This window comes from Falco cherrug, chromosome 6 (genome assembly GCF_023634085.1).
Source record: "Falco cherrug isolate bFalChe1 chromosome 6, bFalChe1.pri, whole genome shotgun sequence".
NCBI lineage: Eukaryota > Metazoa > Chordata > Aves > Falconiformes > Falconidae > Falco > Falco cherrug.
Window position 1 is genome coordinate 65703342 of NC_073702.1, and position 25078 is coordinate 65728419.

General features: G+C 40.6%; 2 protein-coding genes and 1 long non-coding RNA gene across 8 annotated transcripts in view; 2 read left to right on the top strand and 1 right to left on the bottom strand.

Annotated features, from left to right (window-relative positions):
* The window catches only part of AK9 (adenylate kinase 9), a 76623-nt gene extending 63452 nt beyond the window's left edge, over positions 1 to 13171 (top strand). The window contains exons 27-36 of the mRNA XM_055714868.1: positions 1706 to 1919; positions 2887 to 3088; positions 4250 to 4396; positions 5980 to 6200; positions 7400 to 7596; positions 8106 to 8275; positions 8976 to 9074; positions 9156 to 9258; positions 9812 to 9926; positions 12847 to 13171. Of these exons, the coding sequence (XP_055570843.1) occupies positions 1706 to 1919; positions 2887 to 3088; positions 4250 to 4396; positions 5980 to 6200; positions 7400 to 7596; positions 8106 to 8275; positions 8976 to 9074; positions 9156 to 9258; positions 9812 to 9926; positions 12847 to 13115 (1737 nt within the window). The 3' untranslated portion in view covers positions 13116 to 13171. The remainder of the gene's footprint in view (positions 1 to 1705; positions 1920 to 2886; positions 3089 to 4249; positions 4397 to 5979; positions 6201 to 7399; positions 7597 to 8105; positions 8276 to 8975; positions 9075 to 9155; positions 9259 to 9811; positions 9927 to 12846) is intronic.
* Positions 6069 to 13130, bottom strand: LOC129736406 (uncharacterized). The gene is made up of 3 exons (XR_008732959.1): positions 13037 to 13130; positions 12671 to 12757; positions 6069 to 6181 (listed from the first exon to the last, which is right to left on the bottom strand). It is a non-coding gene; the product is annotated as an uncharacterized LOC129736406 (long non-coding RNA).
* A 158-nt stretch (positions 13172 to 13329) lies between the features above and the next one.
* Positions 13330 to 24124, top strand: ZBTB24 (zinc finger and BTB domain containing 24). Of its 6 annotated transcripts, XM_055714233.1 has the most exons (9): positions 13372 to 13389; positions 14008 to 14666; positions 16277 to 17276; positions 17693 to 17860; positions 18023 to 18106; positions 18820 to 18903; positions 21158 to 21239; positions 22138 to 22899; positions 23129 to 24124. In XM_055714233.1, the coding sequence occupies exons 3-9, from the start codon at positions 16304 to 16306 to the stop codon at positions 23325 to 23327; spliced, it is 2352 nt and encodes a 783-aa protein (XP_055570208.1). In that variant the 5' UTR covers positions 13372 to 13389; positions 14008 to 14666; positions 16277 to 16303; the 3' UTR covers positions 23328 to 24124. The 6 variants fall into 6 exon arrangements, 3 of the variants coding, with proteins under 3 accessions (XP_055570207.1, XP_055570208.1, XP_055570206.1); XM_055714232.1 differs by lacking the exon at positions 14008 to 14666 and having other exon boundaries at positions 13330 to 13389; XM_055714231.1 differs by lacking the exon at positions 13372 to 13389 and having other exon boundaries at positions 13707 to 14666.
* The last annotated feature ends 954 nt before the right edge of the window (positions 24125 to 25078 follow it).

The window sequence follows — 25078 nt, forward strand, 5'->3', positions numbered from 1 at the left end:
AATCCCAGCTTTTATGTTGAATTCTTATTACTCCCTCCATGCTAGACCTTGCACTTTGTTCTACTAGATTTCACTACATTTTTGTCTTCTCATTTCTCCAGTTCATTCATTTATGCTGTATTTTACTAACCAAGAAGTACAGTTCAGTTAGAAGAAAGAAGTCATAGAAAGCTATTATATAAAATCAGAGTGGTGTGCTGATAGTGGAAATGTACATGCTGACAGTAATGAAAGGGAAATAGATCATTTTGAGAGTGTTTTAGGATATAATGGAAATGATGACATTGATTAAGGACCAGAGGGTTTTTTTAATAGAAAGGCAGATAGAGTATATGACAATTACTTTTAGATTAAATTTGGGGGTGAGGAAAGTAGTTATGCAACTGATTAGATAAGCAGAGAATAAAAAGGATGAGCTGAGGGAGGAATGGGAGCAGATATACAGTAGAACAGACTCCTGACATCTTATAAATTGAGGGCAAGCACCCTGCAATGACTCGATGCAGGAACAGGAACCTAAGAATCAGGGAATGGTCTGGCAGGTAATGCCATGCAGTTAAACAGTCCCATCTCTTACTGTAACAACCAAATCAACAAATCCATGTATTTACTGACTCCTTCAAAGAATACTAATAGATTTGTGAGGTGTGATTTCCCTCTACAAGAAGCTGAGTGTTGGCTCTTCCCTGTTATTTCTTATGTATGCTTGTAACTAGTTTTTTCCTTAGTATCTTTCAATTTGCTCGATACAGGGTCATATTTACTGGACTATGTTTGCCAGGATCCATCCTGGAGGTCTTAAAAAAATAGTCACTTTCTGCACCTTCCTCTTTTGTGGAAGAAAGGCGAACGTAAGCAATAGGTTACACGTTAGTCAGTCAAAATTTCATTTCTGAGTCCCTCTAAAACTGCAAGGTGAATGTCATCTGGTCTGGGCAAATTTTCTACAGATGTCAACAGTTTGCTCTAAAACATCTTTTATTGATGCTTTAAGGCAGTTCCTCCAAGAAGGGCTGCAACAGGGACGTAACTACGTTCTTCCATAGTGAACAGTAGTGCAAGGAATTCATTTAGCATTTCTGCAATGGCCATTTCTGCCATTAGTGCTCCTCTTACATCTCAATGACCCATCAACGCTACAGATTTTCTAGTGGGCTGTGTTGTGTTTGACAAGATTTCACCAGCAGTGTATCTAGTCTACCAAAAGCTTTTTTGGCTTGCCTTGTTGTGGTTTTACACTTCACCTTAAGTAAGTATTGATATTCTTTTCTGTTTTCTTCATTTGTACTTGTATTCTTAGTATTCTCAGTGTATTTTCTCCTGTCAAGCAGCTAAATGGTTTTAATTCACAGGGGAATAAAATGATTTTCTTTATTCCTTGAAAATAATAATAAAAAAAAATTTACACCTGACTACACTGACTTGATGGACAGAAAGTGTTATGGTACCACCTACTGGAAATAGTGAATATTCTCTCCATCTTCAATTTTACTTTGTCTTTTTGTATAAGAATTGCCTGTGTATGCAAGTTCCTCACACTAGATGAACTATTATGTCCATATGCATGAATTTGAGAATGCTTTGATGTTTTATTTTAATATAGTTGGTACTCCTCTACCTGCCTATAAAGTCACTTCTGTAGGATGAAGGGAGAGGAGGCTTTGTCAAACCTAATCAGCTGCTTCTCATTTTGTATATGCTACAGCTCAGGGAAGGAGATGTAATCAAAGCACAACAAAACCATGAAAACACAGTCTTTCCTGTAATCCATCGGCAATATATTTATTTCTTTTCAAGTAAAGAAAATAAAGAAACATTTATGAAGAATCCCATAAAATATATTCGTCAGCCAAAACCTAAACCAGCTGTGCCAATTAAGATTGCAATTGTGGGACCTCCAAAATCTGGAAAGACTACAGGTAGGAGCCAGTATTATCTATAAAGCAAAACCTTATCTAATGACTGAAGCTGTATCTATCATTACTGCTAGTAAAAAATCATAAACCATTAATATCATTGGTCTTCCTGCTTTTCTTGCTGGGTATAGATTCTTTTAGTTACATTCTCTAGGGTCTCATCTGACAGTCAGATACTTACATGCTGCCCATCTGAATTTTACCCCAGCTTCTTAAGAAGTTAGTGACCTGGACTGGCACTTAGAAAATCCAGACTTACATTATTTATACCCCTTGTATTTATTTCTGATTATTTTCTAATTGTTTCTTATTTGTTTCATTCAATATATTCTAATGTAAAATGAAGAAATAAATATTCCTATGATCAAGGACCAGAACCCAAAACTCCACATTCCCCAGTCTGTTTCCAATCTTCTAGATTAAAAAAGAACAGTATTTCCATCTTTCTTCCCTCTCCATCTTCATCTGTGACTCTTTCAATCCACAGGCCTCTGCCTTTAACTGGAGGAGGAGAAAATTCAGCTAACACCATAGCTTAATTATTAGAATAGGGTGTTAGAAAAAGAAGAGACAAGTGAAAATCATCTCACATTAAGGAGGAAATTTTAACCCTGTTTTCCATTTCCTGAATAAATAAATGATTTATCCGCTAGGCTGTTCTATAAAAGGGGCAGCAGTGGAAGCATATTTTCTAAGATATTTTATAATGACATGGACTATTGCTGCTGAGGTTTGTGCTGAACTGAACGTTGTTAGTGCACGGGGCATGCTCTGCACATCTGCCAAGCTCTGGGTCCCTTAGGGGCCTAAGCAGGGTTAGGTACCCACTTACCAAGATTACACAATGGAAATGATCCAGGGAATAAGCTGACCCGTTAGTTTTTAAGACTGAGGAGATAAGCAGATACTTGAACAGACTGCTAGTTTGTGATGTTGCTTATGTAAAAGTTGAAATCAACATGTTTTGCAGTTGCCAAGAAATTTGCTAGTGTATATGGGTTACTGCGCCTGAGTATGGGAGATGCCATACGGCTTGTGTTAAACAACCAGCCAGAGAGCGAGCTGGCACTAATGTTAAAGTGGCATCTTCACAAAGGACTGACCGTACCTGATGAACTGGCCATCCAGGCTCTAGATGTGGCTCTGATGAATCACGTATGCAATACCACTGGGTAAGAGTCTTGTTTGGGTTTTGGAGGTTTTTTTCAAGATATGCCAGTCCCTCATAGGCAGTGATTCCCATGTTATTACTGTAAAACAATTTCTTATAAACACCTCAGCTGTTTATGTATTAACAAAATAATCCATACAAAATGAGGTTCTTCACATTACTCTGGGAAACCAGGCTAAAGCATAATTTTCTGTAATTTTCAAGTAGCTATATTGCAGTAAATTCCAGTAGTATGCTTTATGAAAGTTACCTTTTTTCAGTCAATAAGCCAATATTTTCTATTATCCTTTAAGAACTACCATTTTATCTCTCTTATACCAACTCCAATACCAACTTGGACACATCTGATTCTCTTTGGTCATGCAAACTGGTTCAGTACACAAGGTTTTTTCTGGCTTTGTTAGCAACTAAGTTTTTAAGGAGGAACTGAAACCGGTGCGTCCTTCCACCTCATTCATATGTGATCCTGATTTCCTAGGCTCTTTCTCCACCACTGAAACACCTTCCAAACTGGGCAGACTTAAAAAGTTTCATGATCGTGACTTCATGACTTTCAACTCCTCTCCCCAAAAAGGAGAATTGTCACAGGAAAAGGCAATTGTGCAGTAATCTTTGAAACTTATTTGAGCTTGAGATCATAATTATTTCAATTTTTCTTTCATATTAAATATTGGATTATTGTTTCAGTATATTTTCCCCCAGTACTGCCTAACATGTGCAAAGCATTTCTTCTTCAATACAACTTAAAAACTCTTCAAGTACTGTAAATCATTTTACTTTTCACTTTGAAAACTACTCCTCCCAATCCATGTGGAGATATACCTTAGTTAAAATTATGTTTCTGAATGATTGATGTGTCAGAATTTTAAAGTCCACTGTTTTTATAAGTCAGAGCCATCCATTTACATTCCTATACTTTTTGCCCTTTGTGTATTTCCTTTAATCTTTTCTATTTCTTATTATGTCTACTTGATCTTTTCTTTTTTAATTTGATTGTAAATTCTTAGGACTGAAGACTGCACCTATCAAGTCAGGGCAGAGATACTTCATGGCATGGGTGTAGACTTTTGCCTCTATTGAGAATGTACTAGGAATATACATAGTCTTAATGGTTAATTAGAAACTGACTTCTTAAGAAAACTGTGTTTCTGTTTGCATGCAGAGTTGTAATTGATGGATATCCAGTAACAAGAAAACAAGTAAACCTCTTGGAATCAGCTAGGATAATTCCAGTGAAAATCTTTGAATTAGGAATGGATGCAAAGGAAGTGTCCAGAAGAGCACTGTTGGATAAGGAAAGCATGAATAGGTAGTGATGCTCCCTGGTAGCAATAATTTTACCCACATGGTATTGTCATTTCTCTGTTTATGTGCCTCAGTGCTATACCCACAGAGGCTGCGTCTAAGCTAATGCATAACCCAGCTGTCTCCAAACTCTGAACTCTGAAACACACATGAAAAGACATGGGCACCCGTCCCTCTACATTCTAATGCTTTGATTTCCATAGACCAGAAATGGAGGCATAAGGAATTTGTGGCCAGATCCCCTGTGATTGCATGATTGAGGTCACAGGTGTGCAATGCTGTGCACCCACTGCTTAGTTAAATTTGTTTTAATTAAACTGTACATCAGAAACGTTACTAGTTCACTCTGCTGCTGAAGTTTAATATTCACCAATTGAATTATTATCATCATAAGGGAAATTGCTATTTCATCTAATAAGCTCTCTTTTAAGTCTTAATTGGAGTCCTTTTTAAAAGATGGAAATAATGTATATTTTAATAACACATACAATTCATGAGTTACTCATCTAAAACTTTCACTTCAGCTTGCTCCCTTCTTTGTTTTTCTAAGGAGATAAATATTAAAGAGCTGTTGGTTGTTTTTGAGGAAGAGCAGTAAGTAGTTTATAAACAGAGAATTAAAAAGAACAGAACATTCATGTTAAAATTAAATTCTATAAGAACCTGGTTCTCATTAAAGGAAGTGTTTCTAAGAAGTTCAAGACAGGTTAGAGCACTACTGCATGACTCTTCATTTTGTCTTTCTTTTTATCACATAATCAGTACAATGTTTAATTGTTTTCTGAAAGCCTAAAGACAATTTGCATTGCAAAAAAATTAAATTAATTCTGTCTTTTAAAAAGTATTTACTTTAAACTTTTAATTTTAAATACCAAACTAATTACATTTCATAGGCTTAAACACAAATAAAATGTGCAATATCAGGTATTTCTGAAAGGTACAACTTACAGAGAAATTAATCCAATTAAAACAGAAGTTTATTGGTTTGGGCATCATTTAAATTAAGAACCAGAACAATAAATTCTTCTATGTTCTAGTCAAAATATCTCTTCTGGTCTTGCATAATATTTTTAGAGGTTAGATGGATTACTTTCATTTATTTATATGTAAACATGACAGACAGTTTTCAAAATACATCCAAGGATTATGGCTACTTCTGGATTTCAAACAAGGGCACAGTTCAAAATTAAGCCTGTTTTTTAATAAACCACTGAATTCCATTTAAAAAGTCTCCTAGCATTTTGTCTCGGGTACCATTTAATGGTGTATTGGTAGTGTGTGTCAGTTAATATGTGCTGATACATTCCAAATCCTTAACAAAATTTTTGAGTCCTACTTGGGACATAAATAGCAGAAGTTTTGTTCTTTGTTTCTGAACATAACTGTCTGATAAGAAGCATGCTGCTTTTCGTATGTACCTGGTAATATTCTTAGTTCAAAATCTGTATTTCTCAAATATGTTCTACAGTGTCAAATAAGCAGAATTTTGTAAAAAGGACTTAAAAGTGAACTCTAGAATTTAGGCCTGAAATGCAATGAAATATCTGATCTCCAGACTTAAATCAGTGTTATTTTCATTATCTTCAGACCTCCCTACCCTGAACACGACAGCTCACAGATTCTAGCGATTAAAAATTCCTGCTATGAACAGCACATAGATGCAATTAGGACTTATTATAAGAAGGAGCATCAGAACTGGTGTGTGATTGATGCCTTTCAAAGCAAGTGGTGGATCTGGAACAAAGTACTGCAGGAAGTGCAAGTGGTTGTTAAAGAAATTCAGATATACCTGGAAAGAATAAGAGAAGGTAAAAGAACAAAAAAGTTTCTCAGAATAATACTTGTTTCTTTAAGAAGCTGCAATGTAATGAGTGCATTTCAAGTGCAACTTGCTTTGGATGAAGCTAACTTTTGGGCACATACCTCCCCTCAAATTCTTCATTCTCATCTGAAGTGATCTCTGAGAGCAGAGACAAAACTAGCTACAGGACAGTCTGAGGCCATCCTTGAAAGAACAGGGTAACAGAATACAGCTGAAAGAAGTCAGAGGTCTCATGGTCCATGGCAGATTCCTCAACAATGGGTGAGGAATCACAAAGGGTACCCCAAAGTAAACAAAAGGAACTATGACTTGTAGTTTTACTTAGGTGTCAGTGGAGAAAGAGGGAAGGAGGAGGAAAATGTTAATTATAAATTCAGAATTAAGGTTAAATAGGCCATCTGAGTTAATCTCTGTGCTATGGGAGGAAAACCACTTTAGTCTAGAATGAACAGTTCCCACCTGAATTTTTGTGGGTCAGCATTCCTCAGGATTAAATATGCCTTTCAAACATGCCTACAGTTTAACTAGAATCCCTCTGAAGGGCAAACAGACTTCTTTATCTTATATCTACCTTTTGGTTTTAACTTTTGCAGCTCTGTAGCTGCACCCTTCTTTAAAATTGCAGTCATAAGCAAAAAAAAAAGAAATTAACTTTCTCACATCAAGCTTGAAAAGCACAATTTTTAAACACTTTGGGGTTGAGATGACATTTTATTCAAGATTTGGAATATATTTCATCCAGATAGACTGTAGCATTTGCAAGACATGGATGAATAAAAGGGGAGGCTTTCATCACACCTTGTACTCTTTTTCACCAATGTACAGAAATACAATAATAACTGAAATGTTCCTTAGAAACACAAAGGAATAAAGCAATAAATTAGAAATAAAAGTGTCCCAGGGAAAACAGACTAATAAGTTAAGCATGCAGAGTATCCCCCAAAATAATTATTGCATTTCTTAAGTGCTAGAAAAATTTTACTAAAATTAGTTTGTAAAATGGGTTGCAACTTCATTTTAATATCAATCTATAAAAACAATGCTACTGTAATTCTCATTATTTCGTATTATTTTCACATGATGAATTATAGTATCTTCTAAACTGTAACTTTTCTGAATAGAAATGTTTGATGTTTCTATGCCTTTCATTAATAAAACTTTATCATTAATTGCTTCTATTAACAGGAAAAGCAGCCGGCATCGCTGATTTATGTATCACTCCCAAGGAGCTGCAGTATCGGCTGGGGGAGTTTGGACAGTACTGTCCCGTCAGCCTTGCAGAAAAAGGTGAATTGGTTGACTGCTCCGTAACGTCATCATTGCAGTTTGCTGCAGAATTTCAAGGACGCTATTACAAAATGGCTTCACAGGAAGAACTAGATGTAAGTGTCAAAAAGCAGGTCAGGAGGGGATTACAGGAAGAGGCAACATTTTTGCTTAGATTCTTTGATTCCATACAGAAACAAGCAATATGTAATCTGAATTAGGCTAAGTATTCAAGCTTTTGCTTGGTCTCCTTCTGCTATCAAATGTCTAGGCAGACAAAAAGCAGCAAGTCCGCTCAGCCCAAAGGTCCTCTTACAAATAGTCACAGATCTGTGTGATTTTTTTTTTATTTTAAAACAACCTCCTTTCTCCATCTCTTTTGGGTAGACAGTGGCTAATGATAGCAATGAATAGTGATGGATGGTGGGCAGATAGTGATGACTCCAACTGAGAGTAAGTTGGAAAATAATTTACTTACTCAGGAGCAGCAGCAGCACCAGCACACTAAGAGAGGTGGTGTAGAAGAAACAAGTATCTAAATTGTGTGAGCCAGTCCTCTGGAGTTTGACTAACAGTCTTACAGTGCTTCTTTCACTATAAGAACATTTAATTTCTTTTTCTACAGAAATTCTTGAACAGACCAGAGGTTTATGTGCCACCACTGGCACCTCACCCTTTCCCACCCCCAGATATGCTACCAAAGAAACTGACTGCAGCAGAAGTGAAAGCCTTATTCCCTATAAGTGCTGAAATGAAGGGGCACTGTCCAGTCACTTACTTAGATGGAAAACAGAGGTACGTCACTGCAGTTTTCATAACCTGAATTACAGACTATGTATCCTATATTAACACATTAATAAGGAAATACTTTCAAAGAACTTTTTAATAATGTTCAGGGTTTGGACAGAAAAAGCATTGTGCCTGTGGCTTTAGAAATTGATGTAAAATCACCTTTTGATACATACGGCTACAGGTTCTACAAGGATCTGTGTTGGCTTACCATCTTTTGTGATGACGACTGTTTGGATATAGTTTGAGTTTTCTTTATCATAAGCCTTCAGAATTTCAAACAAATCTCACAAAACCTTAGTAGATGCAAACCTAGCTATTATATGATTTTTATGAGATCCATAAAGCCCCACTGATTTCCTCAGTGTGCAGGAATTTTTCATCAAGTCAGAACCATAGTAAGTCAATTCTATGTTGTCCTTTCTTAATCTCCTGAACAGCTATGGCTGGCATTTCAACTCCAGGAGATCTAAAGAAGCGCTATAAAAGCCCCTTAATAAGCAGATTTTGAGGCAGAGACTCTCTCAGATTTTGAGCCTTGTAACTTCAGTCATGTGGTGGAAACTTGGATGATCCAATTGCTACCTTTTTGTAGTTCTATACTTGCTAAATTACCTGAAGGCTCCCAGAAGCTCATGAATTTGCACCACACAAATGATGTTTTACATTTCTTGTCAATTAAGTCTTTTTTGCTCTGTCTCTTCAGATATGAAGCTTTGGTGCCTGGCAACATTGAGTATGCAGCAAAATATCAAGATAAGGTGTATATTTTTGAAAGTGAAGAAAAACTTCTTAAGTTTATGAGGTAAATATACTAACTGCATTTAAATCTTTAATCTTGTCACAGTTTATACATCTTGAAAGTTCTTACTTTGTATCTGGTTAGGCTACCAGAGAAGTACTGGAATCTGAAGCTTCCACGTAAACTCCCTCCAGTAAAGGAGCCAATACCACTCACTGCACTCCCTTTGGCTGGATACCTTGAACAGGCCAGTTTTTGCTTTTCCATTTTAAAACAAGATTTTGCAATGTATAGTATATCCCACTCAGTTTATTTCATTTTTAATGCAATGAGAGTCATGTGCTTGTTAATGGGATTATATTTATTGAAAATTGTGTTCTTACAATTGAGAGCAATTTTTTTTAAAAGCTTTAAAATAACATATATTTGTAGCTTTAATGAAAAAAATACAAGACCATCAGAGGGGAATAATTAACTGCAGTATTATATGATGGATTTTCTGAATTTTTTGTTTATTATATCTGGTGAGATTACATTTTGCTTTGATTTTTAGCACCAGGATAGACACAAACCTATCCAGAACCATTTAAGGATGGCTGGTTACATTTTGAGGCATGAATATGAAATGAAAAATGACTCATGGTCACTTCCCTTCCTATTTTATACTATTATGTTCTACAATTCACCAACTTAGGTATCATCCTATATTGTTAGATTTGCATGACGACAGGATCAGGCTTTGAGTATATTTTTGTTCAAGATTTCTGTAACAGTCTTCTAAAACTGTCTTCTTTCTTTAGGGAGTAGCAACTTCTCTAATAAAAGCTCTGAATGAAGTAGGCTGCTTAAAGCCAAAGGATCCATTCCTAAGTGTAAAAAAGACTGCTCTGCTGTTTGTTGCCTACCATTTAAAAGGTGATGTATAAAATAATATGCTATAAAAATAATTATATAAATGCAGTAAATCATCTGATATAACATTGACAACCAATCTATGTAGTTTTCTCATGTCCAACTTGGGAAAATACTATTATATCCTGATATAAGTACACACGGCCAAGTTTCTTGGAAAAGTGTAAAGACCAGGGAGGAAAATAAGGTTAATAGGATAGGTAGATAGGGAAGTGATCTCTCACAAATCCTAAGATTTTAATGACATTTTATCACCAACAACCTGATGGCCTTGAAAACATTTCCAACATGCATCGTTGGAGTTTTTAAACAGAAACTAAAATGTTGTCATTTAGGTGGTACTACATTTTAAACTAGTCATACACAACCTGAATTGCCTCAAAAATTGACTAAATTTACTGTGATAAAAAGCTGAAATATTACCCGAGGAATGGTTTAGGTGCCTCAGTGCTTGCTTTTTTTCAACTGTATCAGGTGGTCAAATAAAACCTATTAAAAAACCTTGCCTTGCAGATAACCTGAAGACAACTTTCTGGTCATAGATATCTCCAAAACCACATCAGCCAAATATGTAAATGACAGGTCTAATTGTATTGAAAAACAGCTTAAGTGCAGATAGAACACCTGTCACTTTTTTAAAAAAGCCCTTCTTTTGCATGGGCTCAGTACTGATACACTAAGTTATACAGTACAAAGTAATAGACATCCATGTAGATTGAATTAGATTTTAGCTCAGGGAAGTAAGATGTCGGCTTATTTGTGATATTATCTGGGAAGATCTGAATATTAATGTGATTCAGAGTATCAGCATGTTATTTTAAACTTTTTTATTTAATTGATAGTCCAATTGACCAGCTATCTTTTCCTTAACAAAGATAAGCCATGCAAAATTAAAATCGGGTGGCCTGTATTCAGCCTACAAAATAGTGATAAAATAAAACGTCTCATGGAGCTACCAGAGGTTAGGACTACTACTTCATGAGGAAAGTTGCTCAAGCTTTGTCTCCTGTGTTCATATTTTCTATTTTTTAGAATTTTTGTTTGGTTGGTTTTTTTGCAGTCCAAGACAGCAGCTGCAGCTAATAACATTTAATAGTTTGCAATCAGCCTAAACAGTGCCAGCTTTTAGGATTTCAACAACCTAGTTTGCAGCTCTGCTGTAGCTTTTGTCTGGTTTCCAGTACTGCTGGAGATTTCTGGAGCAAGACTGCCACTTCTTCAACCCACCGGTTTTGCTTTTTATAAGCCAACCTATTCAGAATTTTCCCTTGCCTTGCCTTTTGTAAATTTTAAAATTTGGCTTAATTCTTTTAGATAATGGCTATCTCTCTCTCTCTTTTTTAAGTCCTTCACATCCTGTGTTTCCTCACGTAGTTTCCAGAGCCCTCCAGAATTTTCTTGGACTATGACAGTATTTGCTAGCACAGCTTTGTTATGGAAGACCACCGAACAGTGTAGGCACATGATAGGTCCCTGTGTAAATGTACAGCTCTTAAGCCAGAAAACTGCTTTTATACTGTAGTTTGTTTCATCCACAAAGACCATTAGCGCAGCTTTGCTAACACAACGATGTCCGCCCTAGGAATGCTTTGCTCATACATTGCATTGTTAAGTCATTATTAGCACTAGATGATGAACTGGAAAGGTTATGCAAGTACACAAATCTCATGCAGCGACAGTTTCACCATAGGAATCCAGGAAAACAAATCATATTCTTCTAACATTGGGTAGAACTGCTTCCAACTTGAAGATACAGCATTCCAGTACACTGAAAATTCTCCTTTGCAAATACAGTATTATTTACTATGGTGGGACTCTTCAGAGTAGTCATACCATCCTTGATCAAAAAGCTTGATCCAAGTACTTCATGTTGTGGTCCCCTGGAAATTTTTCACATCCTATCTCTGTCTGAAGTAAGACTTCCTTGTCTTCAACTTGTGTCAGGGACAAGAAACATCAGTTTCGTTGCTCCTGGAGCTTTTCTAATAATAGTGGATTGATTTCAGTATCCAAGAAGAGAAGGTACAGGTGATTAATCATAAATGTAGAGAGACTCCTGGGGAAGGGGGAATAGTAGGAAACCGCACATTACTAGAGTGATTTACTGCCCTTGAAACTTGACTCCTGTAAGAGCTCTATGCACACCTGTGCTTGAGAACTGGCTGCTGGTAAATGTATTTGTCTACAATTTAAACTTGGTGGCCTTATGTATGTCTATATAGTACAGTTCTTTATGCTGTCTGCTATTTGTAATGAGATATGAAGTACCATCTGCAGGAAAAAAAATGGTTACAATTTGTCTTAAACCATTCCTTCCCTTTATCTCAGTATAACAGTTAAAATAGTAAGGAACACTCTGAGGATTGGCACTCAATACTAACGTACACCAAAATACGGCTTAGGGCAGGGAGGTCAGAAAGAAAAGAAACACTACGGTCTTCATTGTAGTTTTTAGCCTCAACGTTTCTTTCCTCCTCTGAGCTATCTGGCAGCTCTTGCATTTTCAGGGGCAAAGCATTGATGTCACAGAACAGCTGTGCCCAGGTCGCAGCAACCCAGCACCAGCCACACTGTGCCTGGGCTATGCCCCTGCGGTGCCACCATGTCCCAATTTGTCACCGCCTGGTATTGCCAGCCCCTCACGGAGAATTGGCATTCCCCAGGAATGGGAAGCTGATGGCAGCTGAGCGTATGCCTTATCTTCCTGACTGTCATGATACTTTTGCAGCCAGGAAATTCTGAAATACCTGACTCGTTGCTTTGGCACCAGCTGGTACAGCTCACGGCCGTTCCACCCATACCAGGGATAAAATCATCAGGCGCAGGCCCGACCCCTTGTAAAAAAAAAAAAAAAAAAAAAAAGGGCTTAAGGTCATGCCACAAAGCGAAGAGCAGGCACTAACGTACCGCTTAATTCTTGCAGCGCACAACCCCCGGAGCACGGAGCCGGCGCGGCAGGCGTACCGCGGGGAGCTGGCGCGCTTCCTGCGGCGCTGCCGGCTCGTCCCCCGCCTGGGGACCGCCACGGCGGGACCCCCGGGCTCTGCAGAGCCAACAGCGCTTTCCCTGAAAGACGGCGGCCCTGGGCTGCCGGCTGTGCCCTCGCCGCTCACCTCCCCCCAAGCACAGCCAGGGGCGCCGCCAGCAGCCGCCCGACCCGCCCGGGAGCATCCCCGCAGCCACCGAACCTGAAGATTAAAATTTCTCATGCTGAGCCACGCCTCGCCTCGCGACTGCGGCCGCGCACGGGCCCGGGCACGCAGGAAGGCGGTGGGGCGGTGGGCGGGGCCGCGGGGGGGGCGGGGCCGCGGGAGGGCGGGGCCGCGGGGGGCGGGGGGCGGGGCCGCGGGTCGCGGGGGGTAGGCGGGCGCCGCTGGCTGCGCCGTACGTCATGACGCAAGGCGTACCGCTGCACCCGGGCCGGAAGTGCGGCGGCGGTTGCGCAGAGGGGGCTGGCGGCGGAGCGGTGAGTGCTGGGCGCCGCTGGGAGACAGGCGCTGTACGTCCATCCCCCAGCACCCGGCCGCGGCGGGGCCCCGCGGGAGGGGAGGCACCCGCGCCGTGCCGGGGGAACCCGCGCCGGCTGTTCATGCGGGGCAGCGCCCGCTCCGCCCCGGCACGGCGGAGTTGGGCCGCGGGCGCCGCTCCCTCCGCCGCCACCGTCTCGCCCCACTGAAGGGGCGAGCGGCCTTCCCCGGGGGGGTGGCCAGAACCCGCGGGAGCGAGTTACGGAGCTTGGGGCTTAAGTGGGCTCTGGGGCGGGGAGGGTTGGCCCGGCGGGGCTTGCGCCGCCCCGCTCCCCTCGCGGTCCACAGCAGCCGAGCAGGCGGCCGAGCGGGGCCGGCAGGGCCGGGCCCTGTGCCTGGGGTCAGCCCCCGGGAGCTGAGTGTGGCTCACGGGCCCTTCCACAGGCCATCGGCAGGTGGGCCGGAGCCTGTCCGCGCCGCTGGCGCAGTGGGTGCCTTCCTCTTGTATACAGCCTTACCCTGGAATTGCTAGGGTTGGGGTTTTTTTCGGTACACGTGCTGGTTTGGATTTTGCAGTCAAAATACTAATTATGTCACCTCGTGATGGAATACCGAAGTCCTTCATGTGATCAAAACCCACAAATCACCTACTATGCTGAGACACGTGTGGACATTGGAGTTGGCAGCAGGTCTTCAGGAGTTCTTGTAATGCACTGTAAGGCAGAGTTGGGTCCACCATGCAGCCATGCTTTAAGGGGCTTCAGCAACGTCACACTCACATCCTCCAGAAGTTAAAGCTCCCAGATAAAACTGTTTGGCTCCAGCATGAATTGTCCAGTAGCAGAGTGGGGCTAAACAAATCACTTGATGGCTGCCTCAGTAGCATTTAGGTATCACCTGTATGTAGTATAAGTTATTTCTTGCAGCATTCAATCAGGTGATTGGAACTGTTGTGCTCACTAAATACAAATACAAGTATGTATTTGTATTTAATGTGACAGTTTTATAAATAGAGATGACATCTAGCCAATCTGTTTCACCTTTGGCTCAGCTGGTCCTCTTGAAGTGGACATTTTTGGTACATCTCTTCTATAGTAGTATTTGATGGATGATTCTGAAATTGCTGGGTTATTTGTTTCTTCGTTTTAATTTTTACATACTTAAAATTGAAGAAGCCTGATGCTAATAGCATGGTTGACCCAATTTTTAGAGCTCTTAAAAAAAGCTGCTGGTTTTCTGCTTTTGTTGCCCACCTCCATAGGCTGCAGCTTAGCAGGTAAGTGTTCCAAAAGAGAAGTTTTTGGAAACATAGAAGTGGGTAATGTGGGTAAGTGATGGCAGTGAAGTTCTGTCGATTACAGGATTTTGTAGTCTTGTCCCTGAATAATTTGAGATGCAGCATTTGCAATGATGAAGCTGCAGTTATCATTTTTTTTAATTGTTATTTGTTTCCGCTGTAGTGGGTTGACCCTGACTAGATGCTCCATCACTCCCCTCCTCAGCTGGACAGGGGAGAGAAAACAGAACAAAAGGCTCATGGGTCAAGATAAGGACAGGGAGATCACTCACCAATTGCCAGCACGGGCAAAACAGACTTGACTTGGGGAAATTAGTTTAACTTATTATCATTCAAATAAGTGTAGGATAATGAGAAATCAACCCGAATCTTAAAACACCTTCCCCCCACCCCTCCCTTCTTCCTGGGTTCAGTTTCACTCCTGAATTCTCTGCCTCCTCCTCCCAAGTAGCACAGGGGGCCAGGGAGTTGTCTCCACTGCTTCTTCCCCCTCAGGGGGAGGACTTCTCACACTCTTCCTCCTACTCCAGCATGGGGTCCCTCCCACAGGAGACATTTTGCTCCAGACAAACTACTCCAACATGAGTCATTCCCACAGGCTACAGTTTTTCAGACTGTTCCATCATGGTCCCCTTCCACAGGGCACAGTCCTTCAGGCACAGACTGCTCCAGTGTGGGTCCCCTGCAGGGTCACAGCTCCTGCCAGCAAACCTGCTCCAGCCTGGGCTTCTCTCTCCATGGGTCCACAGATCCTGCCAGGAGCCTGCTCCAGCACAGGCTTCCCATGGGGTCACAGCTTTCTTTGGGCATCCACCTGCTGCAGCATGGAGTCCTCCATGGGCTGCAGGTGGCTGTCTGCTCCAGCATTAACCTCCATGGGCTGAGGGGTACAGCCTGTGTCACCATAGCCTTCTTTATGGGCTGCCGGAGAATCCAATGCCTGGAGCATCTTCTCCCCCTCCTTCACTGATCTTGGTGCCTGCTGAGTTGTTGCTCTCACATCCCCTCTCTCCCAGCTGCTGTTGCACAATAACTTTTCCCCCTTCTTAAATACAGTATCCCAGAGGCGCTGCCACCATCACTGATGGGCTTGACCTTGGCCAGCAGCAGGTCTGTCTTGGAGCTGGCTGGCATTGGCCCTGTCGGACATAGGGGAAGCTTCTAGCAGCGTCTCACAGAAGGCCCACCCCCGCTACCAAAACCTTGCCATTCAAACCCAATACACCATTTAGGAGCTGTGAACAAAGAGTTCTTTTTCTCCAGTTGTTGTAGTTGTGAAAGGGGTTTTCAGAAGGGGTGGCCATTTTTTTAGATGCTATACAGTTCACAGTACATCAGAGATAAAGTGAAATAATAGGCAGTAATTCTGATCTAAGAAGAAACTTTTTGGAACCATTCCTTAGGATTTAAAAACATTTTTTGAAGAAAGTCTGTCAGCATTGGTGTTGATTTTGTAAAGAAAGTTCGGGGGCTTCAGAATTGCTTCAGTAATTGTTGAACTCTGTTGACTGGTAAAGCAAATTATATTTGGTGTCTTATAATGCAGACTTCTAAAATACTTCTTTATTGAAGTTATTCTGTTCTTGTAGGCACATCCTTTCACATTTGCAATTAAAATGGCAGAAATGGCTCCTGATGCTTCTGAGAAACTGGTCGTCATCCACTCCAAAGCTCACAAAGATACCATTCTAGCTAATTTTGAGGAACAAAGGAAAAAGAATTTTCTTTGTGACATTACTCTAATAGTGGAGAATGTGCAGTTCAGAGCCCATAAAGCTTTGCTTGCTGCCAGCAGTGAGTACTTCTCAATGATGTTTGTAGATGAGGGTGAAATAGGCCAATCAATTTACATGTTGGAGGGAATGGTTGCAGACACCTTTGGAGCACTGTTGGAATTTATCTACACTGGTTGCCTCCGCGCCAGTGAAAAAAGCACAGAACAAATTCTGGCTACTGCACAGCTGCTGAAAGTGACTGACCTGGTGTGGGCCTGTACAGACTACCAGGCCAGCCGTAGCCCAAGTAATGTGTTACCAGCTCCACCTAACAGTGGAGCCTCTGTAGCTGTTATTGGAAGCGACAAGAAGAATGGAGATCCACCAAAGCGAAAACGAGGGCGACCAAGGAAAGTCAGGAATGTCCAAGAGGAAGAATCGGGAGCAAATTCTGCCGAAGATGTGCAGCTGAGAGAGAACAACTCCATGCAAAATAAGCAAAATTTTATGAAAAGAGACAGTGCACCAGAAGAAACAGTTGCCAGCGAACAGGCTCCAGTTGGGAAAGATGCAGAAGAAAATGAACCTGCTTGTGGCTCAGAAGCTGCCGTCAGTCTCTCAGCTGAGAAAGATGAAAATTATGATCCCAAATCTGAAGGAATACAGAGCACTCAGAGCCGTTACAGCAAACGTAGGATAAGGAGATCAATCAAACTCAAAGACTATAAACTTCTTGGTGATGAGGATGAAAAAGGACTGGCAAAGAGAACTGATGGAAAAAGAAAACGTGCAGGTTCTGAAGCTCGCTGTAAAGACTGTGGCAAAGTATTTAAATATAATCACTTCTTAGCTATTCATCAGCGAAGTCATACAGGTAGGCATTGAGAGACTTCTCTTTTGGGTTAGGGTTTAGTGGCTTGTTGCTAAATGTGAGCTAGTTGTTGAAATCTGGGCTGTAGTCTACAGCAAGAACCAAAACAGCATGCTGATCCGTATTACGGTGTGTCTCCTGTGTTCGCTGTTCTGTTCTTGTTGGCAGATCTCATAGCCTTTAAGTCTTACATTGATTGCAGTTTAGTTAATCATTTCAATATCTAAACATTGAATTATATGGTAATAGTTAAAGAATTCTTTTAATGCTATGTGAAGCTTGTCTCTTAATTCTCCTTATCGCTACTCAAAAGTGATCTTTTAGTAGCCTCAACATTGCAGTGCATCTCACTATTAGCTCAGAATATCTAGTGAGAAATAATGTATGTGTGCTTAAAAAATGTCATCTTTTGCTTTTAGGGGAGCGTCCTTTTAAGTGCAGTGAGTGTGGCAAAGGCTTTTCCCAGAAGCATTCTCTTCAAGTCCACGAGCGGATGCACACCGGAGAGCGGCCATACACGTGCACCGTCTGCAATAAGGCTCTGACAACAAAGCATTCTCTTCTGGAGCATATGAGCCTACATACAGGTAAATGTTTAAAGGCAATTTGTAACCTCTTTCCTCCAAGAATTTGCCTTTTTGAAAAAAAGGTATTTCTGCTGTCTTGTGTGTGCTGGTTTATTTGTTAGTTTGTTTCCATGTACTTGCTTTGGATGTGGCTTACATTTTAATAAGTGATTTTCTTTACAGGGCAGAAGGCTTTTACATGTGATCAGTGTGGGAAATACTTCAGCCAAAAGAGACAGCTCAAGAGCCACTATCGAGTACACACAGGTATCGCAGATCTGAGTTGAAGAGCTCACTTACAGTCCACGCTGATTTGTCCTCCTAAAGATTGACTAAGTCTGAAAATTCTTCTTCATTGACGTATTTAGTCTCTGCTACCCTGATGTGTGGTGTCTTGCTATAACAGTGGATAGGGTGAAAAAGACAAAATGGTGTATAATAAATGGAATGTTTAGAAAAATAGTTAATTGAGACAGACTCTTATGATGATTGGAAATCAGTTACTCTGTATTCGATATACAACTTGATTATTTTAGCCCCCACTGTCTGTGTTACATAGAAGCTAGGAATTGTATAAGCGATTGTCTGCTGCCTGTTGTGCAAATTGCCTTGTAGTTTCCCACTACTTTGAAGTAGTAATGGCAAGCAAGCTTTAAGAAGTGTCCTCCTGACTTCTTGAGTAGGATGGAGACTAAGCTACACACACAGGAAGTGGTGGGAAAACCCCAGTATTTACAAAGCTTCAAGAGAAGGTGTGTTTTGGGGGGAGCAGGTGACAGTCCGCTCTTTTCCTATGGTAATGTTAAATAGAGAAATAGGAGTGCAGCAGTTAAGATGGGGAGAAGGCAGTGAATCACTTTTTGTTTTATCTCTATATTATATCAAAGTGGTTATTTTACAGGAAAGTGCTTTAACAAAGATCACTGAAGAGATACAGGGGATCACTTATGCACTGACACTTTTTTTATTATTGCGACAAGGCCGTTCACTGCCGGAATGTAACCAGTGTCGTCGCAAATTCATGGATGCAGCTCAGTTAAAGAAACATCTAAGAACACATACAGGTAATACTGTCCAGCATGGTTTGTGTTTTGGGTTTTTTTCTTGAAGTAACAGACAAAATGTTAGGCAAATGACACTTGCCTCTGTGGGATGAACTTCTGCTCTGCTTGAACATAATGATGCCTGTGTAGATAAGAAGGAGATTTGACATTAGAATCATAGGTGTGCGAAAAAGCTTGTATTACAACAGCGCAGAAGCAGTGCCTGTTACAGGAAGAGGATTTTTTCCCCATTCTTGTAAAGCCTGCTGCAGAAAATAGCTGTTAGCTCTCCTGTGACAGAATCCTGCACTAGGAACTCAGTTTATCAGGAGAGTCACGTGTGGCATATATGGAGCATGAAGTGAGCTAACTAGTAACAGAAAGTGTATTCCCTAAATGAGTTGGGCACCCATGCCTGTGAGGGATGGGTGCTAATGAAAATTGCTGCTGACCGGAAAAATAATTGTTTCCATTTTACCTTTTTATTGCAGTGTAATAAACCAGATGTTAGCAGGAGATGGGCTGAGAGGGTGATTTAATACAAATGCGTCAGAGGGTGTTTTAAGAGATTTAGAGGGTGAGGTGATACTTGAATGGCTAGATAACAGAAGTAAAAAGGTTGATCTCCCCTCTCGCGATAACGAAGTGTAAGCTTCTTAAAATAGTTCTCTTTGAAGGGTAAGTTCATAAGATGATGTATGAATAATTATTTCTTTTAGAATTGCTATAAGTATTGGCAATTGTTTCTTCCCAAAATCAAGTTATTCTTAAGCATGTTGTCTGCAGTTGTAATAAAGTATGTACAAGATTGAGTTATGTATCTCATTCATTTCCTTCTCTTTCTCAGTGAAAATAACACAGCTTTAAATTCCCTGGGATATGAGGAGGCCAGAACTTAGTCTTCTGGGAGCTTTTTGTGTATCCAGAATAGTGTTACCTTGGATACTTAAAATACTGCATTTTCTATTTAGGAGAACATGGTGGGTTTTGACACAGGACAATTTTGCTGTTAGAGCTCTATAAATGTAGTGGGAAATGAGTTTGGGGGTGGGAAATTAGAAGGGGACGTGTACTAAGTAGCAAGGTAAGTTGCAAAAATAGATGAACTAAGATAAGTTCTAGCAGAAACTGGCTTGCAATGTATTTTGCTTCCAGAAAGACAGGTCAGATACCAGTATTAATGATGCAGAAGTAACAATTGAGCTGTCCCATCTCAAAAGCAGGAAGTAAAATTCTAAGGAGCTGAGGAGACAGGTGTTAACACTGATGTGACTGTTCTGCTTTGGCAGAAGTTTTGTAACACTGTGTCATAAGAATACAGTCTACTTAGGAAGTTACTCCTGTTTTCAGTAGGAGGCTGGGACTAGATGACTAGAGGTCCCTCCTGGCAGATGTTCTTGTTCTCTCATCCTTTACCCCTGCCCTCCAAAGCCATATGAAAGCTGGTAAGCGTTGCAGTGCTATGCTAAATGTGAAGCTTCCTTGGAAATGGCTGCTGCCCCATCCTCAGTTTCAGTGTGCTTTGATGGTGTGAATTACCACAGTGATGATCTGGATTCTCATGTCTAGTGTCTTAAATAAGCTCGATGCAGCAAGAATATATGATGGTGTGAGTTAGGATTTGCTTTGGTTGGGTACTGTCCTGTTTCTTGTGAACCTTTTTGTTACTTAATTTTGTTCTTCTGCTTCTACTCAGTTAGGCACAAGAATTCCAAATGCAGTAAAACAAACAAAAACCAAACCAAACCAAAAAACCAAACCCACAATTTATTCAGTCCACCATAATTTAATTTTTCTGACTGGTGTTTCCAGGGTATCACAGGCCTAGGATGGTGGAGCCTTATTGGAAGCCAGCCAGCTTAAGATAATGGATTGACTTTTTGGTTTTGGAAATGCAGGCCCACTCATCTGCAGGGTGTTGCATGTGAGCCTGGTATTAATGCCTACTAGTTCAGGGTCAGCCTTTTTCAAACCTGTTTCACATGGAACACCTGCATCTGTGTCATAGGTACGTTTTTTTGTTGCTCTGAGGGCTCAAATCACCTAATTCTTTATCTTCAAAGGGGAGAAGCACCAGAGACCTCTGTTTAAGATACTACACTCACATTTAACTTAGTGAGTTCATTCGGTTTCAGGTATCTGTCCTGACCCATGGCAGAAGTGTGAGGATTTGACAGTACACACTTGATACTGTGTATGGTAAAATATAAAATGTTTTTTAATACTCTGATGGGAAGTGCTATATAAAAAATGATGTCAAATTTCTTTTTGTTAGGTGAGAAGCCCTTCACTTGTGAAATTTGTGGCAAATCTTTTACAGCTAAAAGTTCTCTTCAGACTCACATTAGAATTCACAGGTAGAGTATGTCTAATTTTCATTATGTTCTTTAAAAATGTAACTTCTAATCTGATACCTGTATGTAGTGCTTGTTCAATGTAGGATGGTCAGGGCTTGTTTGCATTTTGGATGGATGGTTAAAGACTAAATCTTACTCTATTTAAAGAAGTAATTGGTAGTGGAAAGTACTGCACCAGTTAAACACTGGTGTGCCAAGACATTGTTAGATTCTTCTTTGGTGTCTAATGACATTGTACTGACTGCTTTATTATTTATCTGAAAATTTTACAGTGAACTTTGTTTGACAGCAGAACAGTAGCCAAGGTGTAACAAAGTTACGGGCGCATTGTCCTGTTTCCCTGTAGTCTATCATGTCTCTTTAATAGCATTAGTTATCTTTTACCCCTGTCAGTGTGATGTATTGCATAAGGGCATGTCAGATTTTAAATTGTTGGAAAATTGTTGTGGGCCTTATGTAAAATAAAGCATTTCTAGTAACATTTCTCATCCCTTTGAGTCAGGCAGTAAGTTAGGATTTGGACACTTCTTTTTGTTTTAAAGCCCACACTGTTAATAAATGTTCTTAAAATGCTCATTCCTTCCAGTCCAGAGTAAATTGTTACATTTTTGTCAAGGTCTAGCAGCACAGAGTTTGTACCTCTGGTATTACGATGGGAGGGCAGTTATGTTATCTCTGTAGCTCTTGAGTATGTACTAATGAAAGTGTTGCACAGTTCGTGAAGTCAACTAGGATAAAATAATTAGGAAGTCAAATAGAGACGGTTTTTAATGTTACTATTCTTAAGTGCTTATGATTTAGCAAAACAAAATAATAAGTTTTATATTTTATAATAAGTTGCAGAAAGCAGCACTGTCAAAGTGAATATTTTAATGAGCTAAAATACCTTCCTTTGCAGAGGAGAAAAGCCGTATTCTTGTGGTATATGTGGAAAATCCTTCTCTGATTCCAGTGCAAAGAGAAGACACTGTATCTTACACACAGGCAAAAAGCCTTTCTCCTGCCCAGAATGTAGTTTGCAGTTTGCTCGTCTGGACAACCTGAAGTCTCATTTGAAAATTCATAGCAAGGAAAAGCAGTTTCAGGAAGCCAGTGCTGCCCCAGGCCCCAACACTAATTCAGAAGAAGTGAGAAACATTCTCCAGCTGCAGCAGTATCAACTTGCCACCTCTGGAGGGCAGGAAATTCAGCTCCTGGTTACAGATGCAGTACACAATATAAACTTCATGCCTGGTCATAATCAAGGCATTAGTATTGTTACTGCAGAAAGTGCCCCAGCTATGACCACAGAGCAGGCTGCGAACCTGACGCTGCTTGCTCAGCCACCGCAGCAGCTGCAAAACTTGTTGCTTTCAGCTCAGCAGGAGCAAGCGGAACAAATGCAAAGTATCAATATGATTGCGAACCAAATAGAGACTGCCCAGCCTGAACAAATGCATGTCATCACTCTTTCCAAGGAAGCGCTAGAACACCTCCATGCTCATCAAGGACAAAATGAAGAAATCCACTTAGCAGGATCTTCCCATCCAGCTCAGCAGGTGCAGCTGACTCAGGAATCAAGTCAACAGTCTCACTCTAGCCAAGATACAGTTCCTTCCCATCAAATCAGTGAAGAACAGAATCAAAGTGTACCTGTTTCTGAATCCCGTCAGCAGTCTCTGTCAGTAAATGAGTCATCTCATGAGCACCCTATTCAAGGACAGGCTTTCTGAAATGCTTGTCATCAGAGGACTAGGCTATAGCATGCTTCTCATCCAAGCAGTGATTATGTGTCTTGCGCTTTCTTTTCTGCAGCATGATCTGTCTGATGATGCATTTCTTGGTGATTTTGATGGGTGACTTTCTGTTTTCTTAACCTTATTTATTTTAGACTTTTTTTCTTTTTCCAGATTGGTATTTCTGTACCACTTAGTCCATACCTCACAAGCGATTAGTGTGGGGTTTTGTGCCTCATACACGTCCATGCCTACTGAGGAGATGTTTGGCCCCTTGTTTGCATTTCTGCGTGACGCTCCAGAGAAGTGTACCTTGCTGGTAGAAGAACACCATTTAAAGATGTCTGTTGATGAGAAAATACGACTTCTCTGATGAAGTCGTTATCAGAACTACTGTCAAGCTTAAGATAACCAGTACTTTTTGCAAAGCTAACACCATATGTCTTATGTTTAACGAGCTTTCTCTCTGCAGGTTAATGTATAATTTTCGATGTGATCATTCCCTGAAGTGCATTTTGATTTATTGACTACCAAATGTGTTTGGTTTGGGTTTAAATCGTTGCAGCCTTTGACTGGCCCTGGATTACCCCTTCTGTTTACTGTATGCCGTACAAGTTTTGCTCCTCAGAAAATTGCACTTAAATAGTGAAAATGAGATGTGATGGTTACACTGGACAAACAACAAGCCCAGATTCTGCTCTGTTAGTTCTACCACTCACTCTCTGTGTGACTGTGGGCAAGGTAGTTGACCACTGTGCCTTATTTCATCATCTAGTAAGTGGAGATAGCGTTCACACACTGCCAAGCACTTTGAAGAGCTCTTGATGTTGAAGGCACTGTCTATTGAAGTGCAAAATTCTCTTCCTGACAGGTTTCTGTCTAAGCTTAGGAGCCAGTGTATATTTAAAGTGTTATTTTTTGTACTTTTGAGAGCAGAATGTAATGTTACTTTTAATATATGTTAAAGCTGGTCATTGTTTTTGTGGGGACATGAACGATGAATAGAATCACTTCAGAGCATAATGAGCTATATAAATAGGGCATATGGCGTTAAAGTTGTACAGCTATTTTTCGCTGACTAGATTAGATGTGTACAGATTGTTTTTAATGACTGACTGACTGCTAACAAAAAAGATTTGACATCTTAATAAAATGCCATGCTAGAATACATGCTTCTCACATAGTGTGCTAGTGTGTTAAAATCCAGTTAAAATGCCAGTGGTGCTTAAAACAACATGCTCAGTCATCACTTCAGTTTTAAAATGTCACCCTTGGGATTTGCATTGGTGTTTTATGTTTTAACAAATGAAAAATATAAAGATTAAGGTGAATTTAAAAGCAGAACAAAAGATCTTTGTGCGTGCTTGGCTTATGTGGCTGCTTAGAGAGAGTCAGTGGTGTAAAAGCCCAGCGCATAGAGTGATAGACTAATTTCAGGTGGAAGGGCCTTCCAGAGGCCATCTGGTCCATCACCTTCCTCAGAGGAGGTGTGCCTAGATCGTGTTGCTGTTGTCTGGTTTGAGTTTTGAACACTTCGAGGGGTGGAGATCCACAGCCTTTCTAGGCCACCAGTCCCAGTGTTTGACCGTATTTGCACTGAAAAAAAATTTCCTATATTTAACTGGAATTTCCCATGTTGCGGTTGGTGTCCACTGCCTCTTGTCCTACTGCTGTGCTTCCAAGAAGTCTCTTCTCTACACCCTCCCACTAGCTGTAGTAAGGTCTTCTTACTACATACCTTACATCTTACATAAGTAAGATGGCAGTAAGGTCTTCTCAATGCCTTCTACTCTTAAGGCCTGAACAAACCCAGCTCTCTCAGCCTTTTCCATCTTGTGCTCCAGCTCTTTAATCACCTTGGTGGAATTCTGCTGCCCTCAGTCCAGTATGTCAACGTCTGTCTTGTTCTGGGGAACCCAAATTCTGGATGACATTCCTCCTTCAGGTCCAGATGACTCAGCCGGCTACTGACCACATGCTGCGGGGGTTTGGGTAAGGACCTCCATTTTTTCCAAATACTAGATCAGATTTTATATAAATGGATTGTAAAAAGGGTAGACAGCAGGGATAAATCAGCGGGGAAAAAAACCCCCACCCAAACCAAAACAACCCTAACAAAAAAAA

Coding starts and splice junctions, on each gene's coding strand:
- ZBTB24 (XM_055714232.1), top strand. CDS start 16,304: ATGGCAGAAATGGCTCCTGATGCTTCTGAGAAACTGGTCGTCATCCAC. Junction 17,277..17,692: donor TCATCAGCGAAGTCATACAG/GTAGGCATTGAG, acceptor TTTTGCTTTTAG/GGGAGCGTCCTTTTAAGTGC. Junction 18,904..21,157: donor ACATCTAAGAACACATACAG/GTAATACTGTCC, acceptor TCTTTTTGTTAG/GTGAGAAGCCCTTCACTTGT.